Source organism: Protopterus annectens, chromosome 3.part0 (genome assembly GCF_019279795.1).
Source record: "Protopterus annectens isolate FY-2018-M chromosome 3.part0, PAN1.0, whole genome shotgun sequence".
Lineage (NCBI taxonomy): Eukaryota > Metazoa > Chordata > Ceratodontiformes > Protopteridae > Protopterus > Protopterus annectens.
The window spans coordinates 848,454,089-848,468,991 of NC_056731.1; the positions used below are offsets into that span (position 1 = coordinate 848,454,089).

General features: G+C 41.0%; 1 protein-coding gene across 1 annotated transcript in view; it reads right to left on the minus strand.

The window, feature by feature from the left end:
* Window positions 1-14,903, minus strand: part of ZCCHC2 (zinc finger CCHC-type containing 2) — a 656,453-nt gene that overhangs the window by 67,344 nt on the left and 574,206 nt on the right. Inside the window, exon 4 of the mRNA XM_044065714.1 lies at window positions 1,182-1,307. Coding sequence (XP_043921649.1) covers window positions 1,182-1,307 — 126 coding nt within the window. The remainder of the gene's footprint in view (window positions 1-1,181; window positions 1,308-14,903) is intronic.

A 14,903-nucleotide genomic window follows, 5' to 3' on the forward strand; every position in this document is an offset into this window, starting at 1 on the left:
AAGGTAATACTTCACAACTTCAAAAATAGTTTGTACATCACTAGCAGTACTACAGGTTTTCAGTTATTTCTGCTGTCATCAGTGATTGCATGTTTCATCGCTTCAAAGATGTGCACTTGTACACGGTTCGCAGTGTTTCTGTATGGTTGCGACAAACTGGTTTACCTGGAGTAATTGATGTTTAGTAGGAGTCTGCATGTCCTCCCCACGGTCGAGTGACATTTAAAGACATGCATGTAGATGCGTGAATGGGTGTGCCTTCTTTGAAGGTTGGGCTGGCAACTCAACACTAAAAATCCACTGCCAATCATTAGTGAACCGAAGTTCCGCTGTGGTGGCCCCTAACCGGCAAAAGCCGAAAGACATTTTTTATTTGATGTTTAGGAGCTGTGTAGTTGTGTGTATGACAGTTTAAGGTTGGGTAAATGAGAAGTGGTTGCTGCTGTAGTTTTTGCATATCACTAAGTTGGATGAATTTGTCTTTTTTAAATAAAAGCACAAACTGGGCCTTTGACTGAAATGTCTTACCGTTAATGAAATGCATTACTCATTTCTAGATTACTATTCCTTAATCTGTAATTGCTTAGCAAGTGTAGGTGTTATCTTCTTGGTAGCTTGTTTAAAAGCAGCGTTGTAGTAGCAACGGAGTTTGTCTTTACAGCTGTTACCCCGACAACGGAAAAGTACCAAAAAAAAAATGGCGATTTTGGGGAGATATTTTCTAGACATTCACGTGTGCGTGGATGTGAAAGATTTCTGCATCATCCTGAAGGTTATTACCTTGTTAAAATAAGAATATTCAGATTTTGAAAGAGCCAACACCATTAAACCTAAACACTGTCAAACAGAATAAAAAAAAATAAAGTCGCTACTTGTAGAACATCAGCCAAGCTTACACTTGCAAGGGGTGAGGAAGAAATGAGGCAGGGAGGATATCTTTTTTCTTATTAAAAGCACACAAGTCATCAACAAATGCAGAACCCTGATAGAAAGACCGAACTAATGCAGAGATGAATATCACATTTGGTGGCTGAAGGACAATTCTACAGTGTTACAGGGATGATCCACAGTCTAGAAAGACCTAGCTATTCTAAATGCTACTTTTCTTACAGCCATTTGGCTAGGTTAATGACCAAGAAATTTAATTTATGGGATCAAATCAATGACGTTAACATACAAACCTCTGTCCTTTTCTTCACTCTCAAAACTTTCCCTCCCATTAAGCCGGGGGCTTGAAGGGGAACTGTAGTTCTCAGAAGTTGTTTCTCCAAACATATCAACCCCAGATACAAGTTCCAACCTTGGATCTAAAAAGGAAATTTTAATTACAGATAAACCTTACATTCAATAAGGAAATCAATCCATATGTTGAAATTTCTTTACAAAAATTGAACTATTTCTAATCTGACACTTACAGGACTCCCAACAGAACAGACTTTTTTCTACATTGTTGGCATAAACCAGTTTTACATGATGATTTTGCTTTGTTTTGTTGCATTAGACTAGAATAATGCCCAATCTCTGTTTCCTAGGAGAGATTCTTTACAATACATGACAGGTTTGCAGGCAAGTATAACCCCAGAGACATTGTTAGTCAATCAAAATACATTTAACAGTCTAAGTATACAGAATTCATTTAGCGACTTGCAGCAAATGAGACTACAGACAAAACTGATACAAATATAAAGCAACAATGAAGCAAAGAGCAACAAAAATGTTCTCACCATAAATAACATACATTTCCCATATCAGCAGAAATTTGGAGAAGGACCTCTGTAGTAGGGCACAGTAGTCTCTTGCCATTTTTTTTTTTTTATAATCTACAGATCCTGGGATGCACAAGTGTCTTGATTGTGCATACAAGGGCATTATTCTGCTTGTGTGTGGGACTAGTTGCTCCCTCCTACACCTAGCTGAGACATCCACACCACATGAGCAAGTAGATAAACAAGGACATTAAACTATAAAACTTTTAACAGTTACAAAGCAACATGCATCTTAAGTGCGAGGATGGAATCCGCTAACAGCAACAGAGGATGGCAGAAGAGCAAGTACTCAATAGAAAGGGATCTCCTCCAAATTATCTGATAAAGCAGTTACTTATTCACTGCACCTTCCTTTGAAGAGTCCTCTACCTCTGGTTAACATCTAAGAACAATAACTAAATATAAAAACAAAACGACCCAAAACGGGCAGAGAAACTCCAATTTAATGACACAAACGGAAACAGTACATCCCATAAACTAAGCGCGTTCACCACTGATATATGGCTTTTTCAGAGTTACTTTGGATACAAACAACTTGATTTAAACAGTATGATGTAAGCAAAGCTGACCAATCGTTTAAAGTATCACCACATTCAATTAATTAAAAAAGCACATGATTAATAAAAGCAAGTTAACCTAAACATTCTTGCAAAAAAAGCACAAACAGCACAGTTTAAATAACCCTATAGGTCAAAAATGTATATGCGTAATAAATATATCTATTAACAAGGAAATATGTGCAATTAATATATTGCTTTAAATAACTCTTGCCCTTTCTTTCAAAATACCACGAGCAAGTAGATAAACAAGGACATTAAACTATAAAACTTGTAACAGTTACAAACAACAAATATCTTAAGTGCGAAGATGGAGTCCGACAACAGCAACAGAGGATGGCAGAAGGGCAAGTGCTCAATAGAAAGGCATCTCCTCCAAATTATGACAAAGCAGTTATATACTCACTGCACCTTCCTTTGAAGGGTCCTCTACCTCTGGGTAACATCCAAGAACAAACTGTAGTTAAACTGAAGAATTTTTGCAGCATCATTACCTACTTAGAGCAAGAGCAGCACATGCATTGCAATTGTGTTTACATTTGTGACAACAATGAATAGTGTTTATGTATGTAACCTGCAAGTACAGGCTTATAATTTCACACCACAGGTTCACAGGAGATTGCTAAGCTAATGGCTCAAGTCAAGCCAACAGAACTCTATTTTACCAAGTATATGGCCCCTAGGGGCAGGAGGCCCGTGCCTTGAGTATTTCAGATATTCCCCCTCTCCATACCCCCGGTGTGAATTTACAATTCCTCATCCATCCAGACAGGTCTTGAAGACAGGCAGGGGAAGGACTCTGCTAAACATGAATAGGAAGCCTAGTCCAAAGGGGCAATCTTTAAAACTCATCCCTCTCGAACATGTTCTCTCCAATTCACAGACAGAATTTCAATCCCAAAAATGGGTGACCCTTGTACTGTGACTTGTGGATATGTTGCACCTCTATCAATGCTGGATTTGTGAGTGCCCTGTAGGTCAGACATAGGTCACCCCCTTAACAGTCAATAGGAGAGAAGGTAAAGGGTTTTCAGTCTATCCGCACAGGACATGCTCTTAACACCCTTTATCTTCCTAGTAAGGAATCTCTGAGGTCATTCTAGCTGTTGTAAGTGCCTAGTCCAGTGCATTCCAAATAGCACATTGTACTCAATTATTGGTAGTCTAATGATGGCTGTGTACAGTGGGACTATAATTTCCCTATAAAAGTTGTGCCACATAGGTCTTCCTCACCACTGTGGGCATGCGATAGATCCCTCACCTCTGAGTCTACACGGCCGTAGTGGTGCAGCGGTTAGCTTTGCCGCCTCACAGCAAGAGGTTTTCCGGTACGATCCTCAGCTGGGGTGCCTTTTGTGCGGAGTCTGCATGTCCTCCCTGTGGTCGTGTGGGTTTCCTCCAGGTACTCCAGTTTTCTCCCACATTCCAAAGACATGCTGTAGGTGGATTGTACACTCTAAATTGGCCCTAGGTGTGAGTGTGTGCCTTCTGTGGAAGGTTGGGAGCCAGGCTGGCAACTCGACACCATAAAACTCCACTGCCAATCATGAGCGGACAGATGACCCGCTGTGACGACCCTTAACTGGGAAAAGCCAAAAGAAGTTGTGGTTAGCAGGGATATCAGATTTCCCAAAGGTTATAATGGATTTCTTCACATTTAATTTTGGGCTGTGGTTCTGACACCAATCATTTGGCCTGATTAACACCCTCCTGAAGGAGATCTACATCACTGGGGGATTTAATGCCCCCAGCTTGAAGTTGTCTGCAAACTCATCTAGAGGCCCTGCACATTGGCCTTTGCATCCAAGTAGTACATTCCAAACAGAAGTGGCCCCAGGACTGAGCCCTATGGCACACCACTAGTAACTGGCCTCTTGCTGAAACAGGAATCACCCACTTAAACCATGTGCCGTGTCCTTCAGCCAACTGGCTATTCATCTGGTAACATAGGGATTTATGCCCAGTTTTGAGAGTTTACTTACAATACCAGAGTGAGGAATCGTGTCAAATGACTTAGTCAGGTCGTGGTAAGTGGTGTGTACTGTTCTGCCCTCATCCATGGCCTTAGTGACTTTCTCAAAGTCCACCAGACTTAGTAGTCGTAACCTAATTCTGAAGCCAAATTGGGCCAGGTCCAGTGCTTGGAGGTTTCTTATGTTATTTATTAGGTCCAACATTATTTTTTCCATGCCCATACAACCAAGACTAATTAAGCTCATACGTCTAAAATTTCACAGTCAGTTGACAGCCATCCCTTTTGCAGAGAGATGACCATAGCTGCTCTCCACTTTACCAGAACAATGCCAGTCTGGAGGCTGTAGTTAAATGGAGATCCTCCTGGGTTTGATAGGTCCTGATTTAAGCTACTTAAGAGGCAACCTGGTATATTGTCAGGACTCAGAGTAGTGGATATCTATTCCTCCCCTTCTTGTTCCTCACAAACACTCTAGCCTACTTTCCGCCTCCAACATAGAATCCCTACCTCCCCCACCACCTCTCTATACACACCACCCTATAACCATTACCACCTATAATTAATATTTTTAACTGCAGTAAATACACATCTGAACGTAGTACAAACAAATTGAAAATATATAATTCAATTCACCTTATCAATGGTCAAGACCATCATTACAGATAAAGTAGCAAGTATCCCCCCTGTATTTACTAACTCACTATCTCTGCTACCCTCTCAACTAGAGGATACCAATTACCTGACCAATACTTCTTGGCCATACTGCAGCTCCCTAACACAAAACGATACTTCTTGCACTGGCCATACCTTCCATCACTTTTCTGTAGCCATATACGCAGCATTACCTGATGCTTACATAGCTCCTACGTCCCTAACATCACTTCAACTTGTAGCTACAGACAACTCCCATTAGCAAGTCTTACACTCTCATCCACCTATCACTTCAAATCGCTAACCCCTCAAACTCCCACATACACCTAATGCTGCACCTTCAATACAACACCAATCTCGCTCATTCATAGATAGTACCCTTGCATGTAACATTCTTTCTGAAACTAGATAACATGAGTTACACATATCCAACCCAACTACTAAAAACATCATTCTACCCATTAATAATCTTCACCCTACTCCTACTTTCCATCCTGTCCTCCTACCACACTCCGCTTCATAACCACACCCAATCCCGTTGGCAAACTGATTCCACAGCCAACACCACCAAACTAAAAAAACTTCCCTAGATCGCCATGTGAATTAACTCCCCCCTACCCTACTCTTGCTCAAGCATTAAACTGAAAATCAAAACTAACCCGCTCTCTTCTCAAAGACAAACTAAAATAATTCACAAATTGACCAAACTATCTACACCTACTCCATACACTCACTTGCAGTGGTGATATACATCCAAATCCAGGACCAAAAACATCAATCAGCCCAGACTTAAATCATCTAAATGCCCTAACACCACAAACCTACCCCCTCAGCCCTCCTCTTCTTAAACATTAAATGTAAGAAGTATACTTAAGATTCATGACCTTCATGCCCTACTAGCTCTATACAAACCAGACATTGCTGTGTTAACTGAAACATAGCTCAAACCACAACATCACAACAATGAGATTACTGCCCCGGGTTACAACATTATCCGAAGAGACAGATCAGAGAAAAAGGACAGAGGTGTTGCAATATTATTCCAAAATCATCTTGCCTTAGGACAACTAGATTACAATACCCATGAATTCAAAGATGTAGAACTAATCCTTGCCAAATTAAAAATAAGTTCCAACAAACATACAATTATTGCAGGTGGCTATATACCACCAGGCAATAACATCACTGTAATGGAAAGCCTGCTTAATTAGACCTCCAACTCCCTTCCACATGAAATCATACTTTTAGACTACAATATTGACTGGCTTCACTGCTCCAGCCATAACCCCTCTGCCTTCATAAACCTCCACAGGTTTACCCAAACTGTAACCACCCACACTAGAATTGACAAAACTTCCAAACGCCAGTCCATCTTACACTGGATCCTGGTATCTGACCACACTCTTGCACAGCAATCTGGTTGTCTTCCAGATACCCTAAGTGACCATCATCCAACCTACCTAATTAGGAACAGATCCCAAACCATCAACCAACCTACCCTCAAAGTAGTTAGAAACAAAAAAAAACATTTATAGCGACTTATCTCATCAATACTCTTAAAAAGCTGTAAATGGACCACCCTAAAACATCTACCTCTAGACGATTCTGTTGAGTACTTTAACACAACCTTCATAAAATCTTAAACCATCATGCATCCCCTAGAACCATTAGAATAAAAACTAACTATGCCCCATGGCTAAGAAAAGATACTAAAACTATAATGAAAGAAAGGGACAAGGCCTGGATTCAATATCAGAAAAACAAAACCACTATTTTGAGACAAAACTATGTAGAGCTCCGTAACAAAGCCAAAAAACAAATCAAGCTAGACAAATCCAGCAACTATACAAGCATGCAAGAAAAATATGCTCACAACCCACAAAAATTCTGGGCCTCAATAAATGGTATACTGCATCCAGGAAAGACCACGACTCAAACCCCTGTGCTTCTAAATAACCATGAAAACATTCCTACTCAGTTCAACAAATTCTTTACCGAAACAGTCCAGACCCTTGCCAATGCCCAAAATAGTACTAGCAGCCCCACACCAATAACTACCCCAACCCACCCCAATATACAAAACAATAGCCCCAGTTTTCACCTCCACTCTGTATCCACCAAATCAATATCTAAACTCCTTGGTAAACAAACCAACCACTCTAGCAGCTAAGCTGCCAGCAGACTTCCTTCAGATCTCAGCTGAAGCTATAGCCTATCCTGTCTATTCTCAAACAGATCTCTCTCAGAATGCAAAGTCCCCACCTCATGGAAAACATCATATATAATTCCACTGCATAAAGGAGGCAACTCCTTAGAGCTCACAGACTATTGCCCAATAGCAATCCTATCACCTTTATCCAAAACATTAGAAAGAGTTGTTCATACTCAACTAATACAATACCTCCAGAATAACAACCTACTCTCCATATCCCAGCATGGCTTTAGACCTTCCCACAGCACCACGACAGCACTATCATTCACCAACATAGTTAACCACCACAGAAACAAGGGTCTATTTGTTTCTTCCATATTCTTATACCTATCAAAAGCCTTTGACGCGGTAAACCACAGTCTGCTTCTTGATACCCTATCCACCCTAGATATATGTCCCTCCTCTATATCATGGTTTAACCGCTACTTATCTGCCTGTCAGCAAGAGTCTTATAGAAGGACCAATTGCCCCCCCCCCCCCCCCCTGTTACCAGTAAACACAGGAGTCCCTCAAGGATCCATCCTTGGCCCATTGCTGTTCTCTATTTACAAATCAGATCTCTTCATCCTCTCACACTGCTTCAATAGTACAATATGCAGATGACACTACCCTCATATGTGCGCCCCTACCCTTAGTGAACTGCAAACCCTTACCCAAAATAACTTCAACCTAGCCGAAACTTGGTTCGCCAACATCAAACTTCTTCTTAATCCCAGAAAAAAAAAAAAAGAAAAAAAAAAAGCCCTGGCAGAGCTCCTCCCCTAAATAATAATTTCACCATTAGCACCAAAGAAAACATTCAAATCAGTCCAACCACAAACACTAAACTGCTAGCCGTAGAAATAGACAACCTGAGGTTCGACATCCACATAGCACAAACCATTAAGAAAGTTAATAAAAAACTTGGTCTCCTCTACAGGAACAAACCATTTATGACAAAATGCACCAAAGTAACCATCGCAAGGACTCATCTTCTATCCACCCTCCTCTATGCCTTTCCCATCTTGATCAATCTCCGACAAACTGACCTAAATAAAATGGAATCTTGCTACAAGATTGCCAAATTTGCTACTGAAGTCTCATATAGGTCCCACCACTGTCTATCCCTTAAGCAACTCAACTGGCTTAAGTTGCCACACATACTTCTATTCAATCTCTCTCTAGTGCACAAACTCTACTACCTTCCTGAGAACTCCAGCACCTAATTTAGCTCCACATTCCCTCTAGAGCCTTAAGATCTAGTAAACAGAACCTTGTCATCAAACATAAAAAACAAAGCTGCTAAGTCCCTCTTTGCCAACACCATTGCCAAAACCTGGAACACACTACCAAGCCAAATAACTTCTACCACCTCCTTTAGTCAATACAAAAAAACTCCTGAAATCCCACAAAGTAAATGGCTATGCTCATGCCACTCACCAGGTTAATCCATACCAAGAGAATTTGTCAAGGTACAGCTATGTATAAACAAGTTTCTCCCCTGAAAGCTTCCAAACCTGTACACATTTACCTTACAAAACATATAACTGCAAAAGAAAAAAAAATGTACCTCTGATTGTCTACTGTAAGAAATGTTAATCACTAGCATGATGTCCCGTTGTGTGTATATATGCTATATGTAGGTTTGTTAATCACCAGCATGTTGTCCTGATGTGTAGATATGCCATATGTATTATGTTCTACTTCATTTGACTCTCATGTATTGTAATGTGGAGCTTTTCTCCCCGGGCCTCCGCTGAAAATGGACCTGTGTCCAGTCGGACTTTCCCGGTAAACAAATGTAAAATAAATAATTGATGAAGGAAAGGAGGAGGGTACTTCTTCGTGGAGAGCTAGGGGGGTTGGGGAGGTTGAAAACTGAGATGAATTTATCAGCCAGCAGATTTACTACATCTTCTTGGCCAAGTACTGGAGATCCATCTCTAATTTCACACAATGTTGGGTGTTGCCCTTAAGATTGTGGAAATGTCTGAAAAATGCCTCATTGTTATCCTTAACTTTGGATGCTATTTTTACCTCAGTCTGCTTTCAGAAACTTGACTAGTTCCCTGATTCACTAATTTATACTAATGAGGGACTTCTCTTATGTACATTACCTCGGACTCCGACAGGATTTTCTTTCTTTTGTTGTAGAACCTATTAAGGCCAGGGGTCCACAAGGGTGGCTTGTTTTTGAGGTCAGACCTAAGCTTACTTCAAGTTCAGCACTGCCATTTCTATGCAGCTGGCTATGTGGTTGCAAAGGGCTTTTGTGTTTTCTGGATCTGGTGGAGCTTGGACCCTAGCTATGTAGTCATTTAATAGACGGTAGCTTGCTTTAGAAAAGTACTTAAAGCTTTTGGGGTTTGGTTGAGGGGTTCTAGTTTTACCATAATTTCCAGGGAAACTCCTCTGTGTTACCAATGAGGACATCACACATTTGGGGGGGGAGGGGGTTAGATGCTCTCTCATATTTGAGTGTACTAGATCTAGAATCTAGGAGTGCAGACCAATGGCTCCATGTGAATTTACAAAGTCAAGAAATCTTTGGGCCTGTATATTCGTGGTTGTGTATGCCTCTCAATTTAAATGGGGGATTAGTAAAAATCACCTATAATTATCGTACTGGGCTGGATGGGTCAAGTAACTTTAAATATGATGTGCGGATTTCCTGGTTCATGGAAGAGGACCTGTTGCTAGCAAGAATATGGTTAGGTATTTCTCCAGAGTTAGATGGACATGGAGTAGCTCAAGCATGTCATATTGTCTGACCAGCCTTGAGGTGAGGTTATCCTTTAGTGACATACATCTCAGCCTTTCACTCTTACATGTTTACAGATTTTTGTACTGCCTAACCACACAAAGGTGACAAAACACCTTAAAGGAGTTACAAAATTATGATCTGAAGATGAAGAGCTGAAGTACACTTGCTCTCATATACTACAGATATGGTGCTGTAGTATTGGTATATACAGCAAAACTACATTACTGTATGATTATTTACATACCTTGACTGTTTTAGAAGTTGATATATTGCTGCCACAGGATATGTTGTGGTTAGCTAATGTGTTTTAAGTGACATTACATGAAATTAGTGTGCTGAGTGGGTACAGCTTACTTCTTTTTTAAACCGGAGACAGTGCTAAATATAAGGTACAGTTAGCATAATTTAAATGGGAATTTTTCAGTGATGTTTTCTTGTGTAGTAAAAATATGTTGATTGAGCTAAGTTCTCTAGTGGTTGTTTACCAAGATAGTAAGGTAAACAGTGATGGATATTTGCCATTACTGAACAGTTCATGGGGTAAAGGTAAGCCGCCCCCAGTTATCAGTACAATGAATGATCAATACTCTTTCAGAATGTTGATACATTTTAAGTAAAAATATTAAAATGTAGAGTGGCCCAACACTGAACCTTGACATAGTCCAACATTCAATTCAAATCTGTAGAATGCATCATTGTGTTCGGTAAACTGTGCAAACAGGTAAATTAGGGGTTATTATAGCAATAACCAACTGTAGGGTGTGGGTAATGCTGGATTTACCAAAGGTTGGTGTAGTTTTGGTCACGAGGGTAAAGCCCAAGTGACCAAACAAAATGAACCTTAGGCAAGTCCACCACTACCCACACACCCAGCTGAAGGTTATTGCTATTATACAATGATATTATTTAAGAGAAAAGTTACTTTTCTTAAACAGTGTCCTTGGATAACAGCACAATGCTGCTCTTCTGCATTTGTCCCCAGTATACTGGGGCTTTCCTGATGTACTGCGCATGTAAATGGGACTTTCGTTCCCATGCTTAGGTAGTGCATCAGTACTGTATAAAGGAAGTAATGGAGAAAGGGAAAACTCCATTGCCTTTTTTTTTTTTTTTTTATTATTAAAAGAAAAAAAATCAGGAGATTTCAAATGAAGGGGAGAGACAGAGAAAGAAAATATAAGGAAAATCAGGTTCATTTTTCTAGTTTTGTACAACGTACCAGATTATCCTATTTTTGTCTGTCCCAGCTCTCATTAGTTTTATGTCTCCAGTTTTTATGAGATTATTTTAAAATAAAAGAAAGAAAAGTAAAATTTTAATAGTATATGCTAATGGGAAAAAGTCTGGGTGATTGGAGTTTTTTCCACTAGTATATGCTCGATTTACAAAAGGCATGCTGGTTGGCCTGACCAATCAGCATGCTCGTTCGGGAATGCGAATGGCAGTCATTGTATAATTAGACATACAACATTGTGTTGTAGATGGGATACTGTTTGTACATGTGATTGAGACAATTTTCAAACCAAAGTATAACTGGTTGCTGTAATCAGATAACCTTTAAATAAAAAGTAGATGTTACCTACACTAAAGGTTTTTGAAAAGTCCAACGATATAACACTAGAGTGCTTTGATATAGCTATTGGCTATGGAATTCATTAAATAGGCAAGTGCTGATTGCAGTACTGTGCCTCAGACTGCATCTGTGATGGGTAGTGTCAGTTTATTGCTGTAGTCTAAGTATTCGGTTAGCTGAACATATACAAGTCTTCTGAGGATCTCCAAGACAGAATTTAGAATACTGACTGGCCTGTAATTTCCTACTTTGCTCTCACATTTTGAATAGGAGACTTTCAGAATGTTTCCAGGCTGTTGAGTCCATTTCTTCCTTCAGACTTATTAGCGTTATTGGGTAAGCAATGTAGGCTGAATATTTCTAGATATACATAAAAGGAAGGTATCCATGGGTCCTTGGGTTTACTGTGGAACTCGCATACTTCATAGTTACCACCTGGAAGGTCTGCTAAGTAGAAGTGGGACATTACAATTGTAATGTACAATGGGATACTGTATGGGGATGCAACGGAGTACTCGCTAATCATGGACTTGTAGTAGTATTACTGTCTTCGTGGGATAATGCATCCACTGACTCATCACTATTTTCTTGTGCTTGGCCAATGACTGTTTACTATGCTTATTGGATAATGCTGGATTTTTCTGGAGGTTTCTCCTTGGGCTTCCTCTGAAAAGAGAGTGTTATGTATTTACCATAACTTGCCAACTGTGTTATCCTAGGTCATTCTTACTCACAGTAGGATCTTGGATTCAACATTGAATCCAAGCCAGCAACTTTAGCTTAGACAGATCAAAGGCTTCTCCCTCTCACATAATCCCCTGCTGCCCTCTAACCCTCAGATTGTGTTTCCAAACAGTCAGTATCGCTACAACCCAAAAGGTAGAAAGGAAAACAGTCCTGGACCCACAAGACACCAACTTAATGATATGATCCAACAGGAAGGGGGATGCTGGGAGGGAAATGCGAGGAATAATGATATAGGATAACACGGATGTCAAGTTATGGTAAGTACATAACTATCTGATGTGATCCACGTCATTATTCTTTGCAGTAGGGTCAGAGTTCCCAGCTACAATTTACTCTGAGAGGCCTCAATGAAGGACATGTTGAAGAACTGTGGAATCAAAGGAAGCCATGTTCCTGGAAAACAAATCCAGTTTGTAATGTGATAGAAGGGTGTGAGGATTTGACCAAGTGTAGGCAGCACAAATATCAATGGAAAAATCTGGCCATGAAGGCTGAAAAAGTAGACAGATAGTACACTTACCATAAATGTAGATGTTCGAGTGTATTCACTGCTGCAGTCATCACATTTGGGTTATCTGCTTGCAGTAGCCCTCAGTCAGTCCGATTATCCAAGTCTTGGGTCCAGCGTCGGTTGCGGTCTCATCTTCCATGATATGTCAGGTAGTCAGGGGTATAAAGCATGCAGCCGACGCTATTACATCAGTTTTTCTTGACCCAGATGTCAAGGTACCCCCCCAATGGGAAGCAATTAAATATATATACAAGGTTACACCTCCAACAAAAAAAGCAAATACACCAAAGTTTTAATTATATTTAAAAGAAATAGAGGTATAGCCAAAAGACGTCGGGGGGCTGGAGGGAGGGTAACCAAGACTGCAACAGTGAATACACTCAAACGTCTACATTTATGTTAAGTGCACACAACTGTACTATGTTCTTAGTGTTTCACTGTTGCAGTCATCACATTTGGGTAGATTCCCAAAGCTAAAGATGGGAGGAGGAAATCAGATAGCATTAAGACCAGCTATAAGGCCCTGCAAGACTACAGTGGCAAAACCAGCTCTTGATTTAGAGAAAATTGGCAAATGGTAATGCTTGGTGAAGGTATGTACAGAACTCCAGGTAGTAGCTTCTAGGATGTCCCTGTGGTCTTATCCCCCTGTGGGATAGGTTTTCCATGGTGCTTATAGCAGAAATGAATGCCATGCCCTAACCATTTAGAAATGGTTTGCTTTGAAATGGCCTTCCCCTCTGCCCCTGCAGCAAATGCCACCAGCAGCTGTTTAGATTTCCTGAGAGGTTTGGTCCTGTCCAAGTAAAATCTAAGTTGTCTGTGCACATCTATGGAGTGCAGTATACATTTCTCTTTGTTCTGTGGATTAGAAAAGAAGGTTGGCAAATGAATGGACTAGGAGCCACACTGGATACTATCTTGGGCATGAAGGAGGGACTGGTCCTGAGGGACACCCTGTCTGCATAAAAGATGATGAATGGCTCCACTGCCATAAGGGCCTGTAATTCAGACACCCTTCTTGCTGAAGTGATGGCTAACAGGAAGGCTGTTTTCCAAGAAATGAATTTCAACTCTGCATTTGCAGCTGGCTCAAAAGGCGGTAGATTGAGTTTTTTCCAATACAAAGTTAAGGTCCCAGGCTGGAGTTGGGGCTCTCCTGGGTGGTCTTAAGTTTTTGGCCCCTCTGAGGAACTGTTTGAGGAGTGGATGAGATAGGAGGGGTGGGTTCTGTGTTGTAATGAGATGAAATGGCTGAGGCATGAATTTTGGAGGAAAAGAAAAGATCCTTGTGAAGCATCTCAGTTAAATATTGAAGAATCCGAGGTAAATTGGGCGCTGCTGTGCCCACCCCCTGAGTTTGGTTCCAGGAACAGAATCTTTTCCATTTTTCAGTATAAGATTTTCTAGTACTAGGCCTCCTCGCCTCCAGAATGACATCCAACATTTGATTACTGAGGGGTGGTAATGGAGAGATCAGGTAATTAGCCAAGCTGCCAGGTTCAGGGTTTAAACCAGAGGGTCCAGAATCTGGCCCTCCTGCTGGGACAGCAGGGTAGGTGTCTGAGGCAGGTGCCATGGTGCCAGCAGTAACACACTGAGCAAGAGAGGGTACCAGTGTTGGCGTGGCCAGTCTGGTGCAATCAGCATCGTCCTTGGTTTGTCCTGTTTGATCTTTAGTAGTACCTTGGAGAGGAGAGGCAGAGGAGGAAAGGCATAAACTGATATTTTTCCAGGTGAAGGACAGGGCATCCATTTTCCAAGCTTGTTTGTGGGGAGTCCTTGTGTAGAATTTGTCCAATTGGTGGTTCTGGGGGGAGGCAAACAGGTTCATCTCTGGGCTCCCCCATTTGTTTATCAACATGTTGAATGTCTTTGGTTCCAGTTTCCACTCGTGTGGGTCCATGAGATTTCTACTTAGTTCGTCTGCCAGTGTATTGAGCTTTTCTGGCAGGAATTGAGCCTGTAGGTGCACTTGGTAGCTCAAGGCTGTGTTCCACAGAACCATGGCTAGTCTGCAGAGAGGGTATGAGTGGGTTCTCCCCCCTGCTTGTTTATGTACCACATAACAGTGGTGTGGTCCGTCTTTACTATTAATTGTCCTGGAAGAATGTGGTCCTTGAAGGCTGTCAGAGCATCCTGTACAGCTAACATTTCTTTTTGATTGA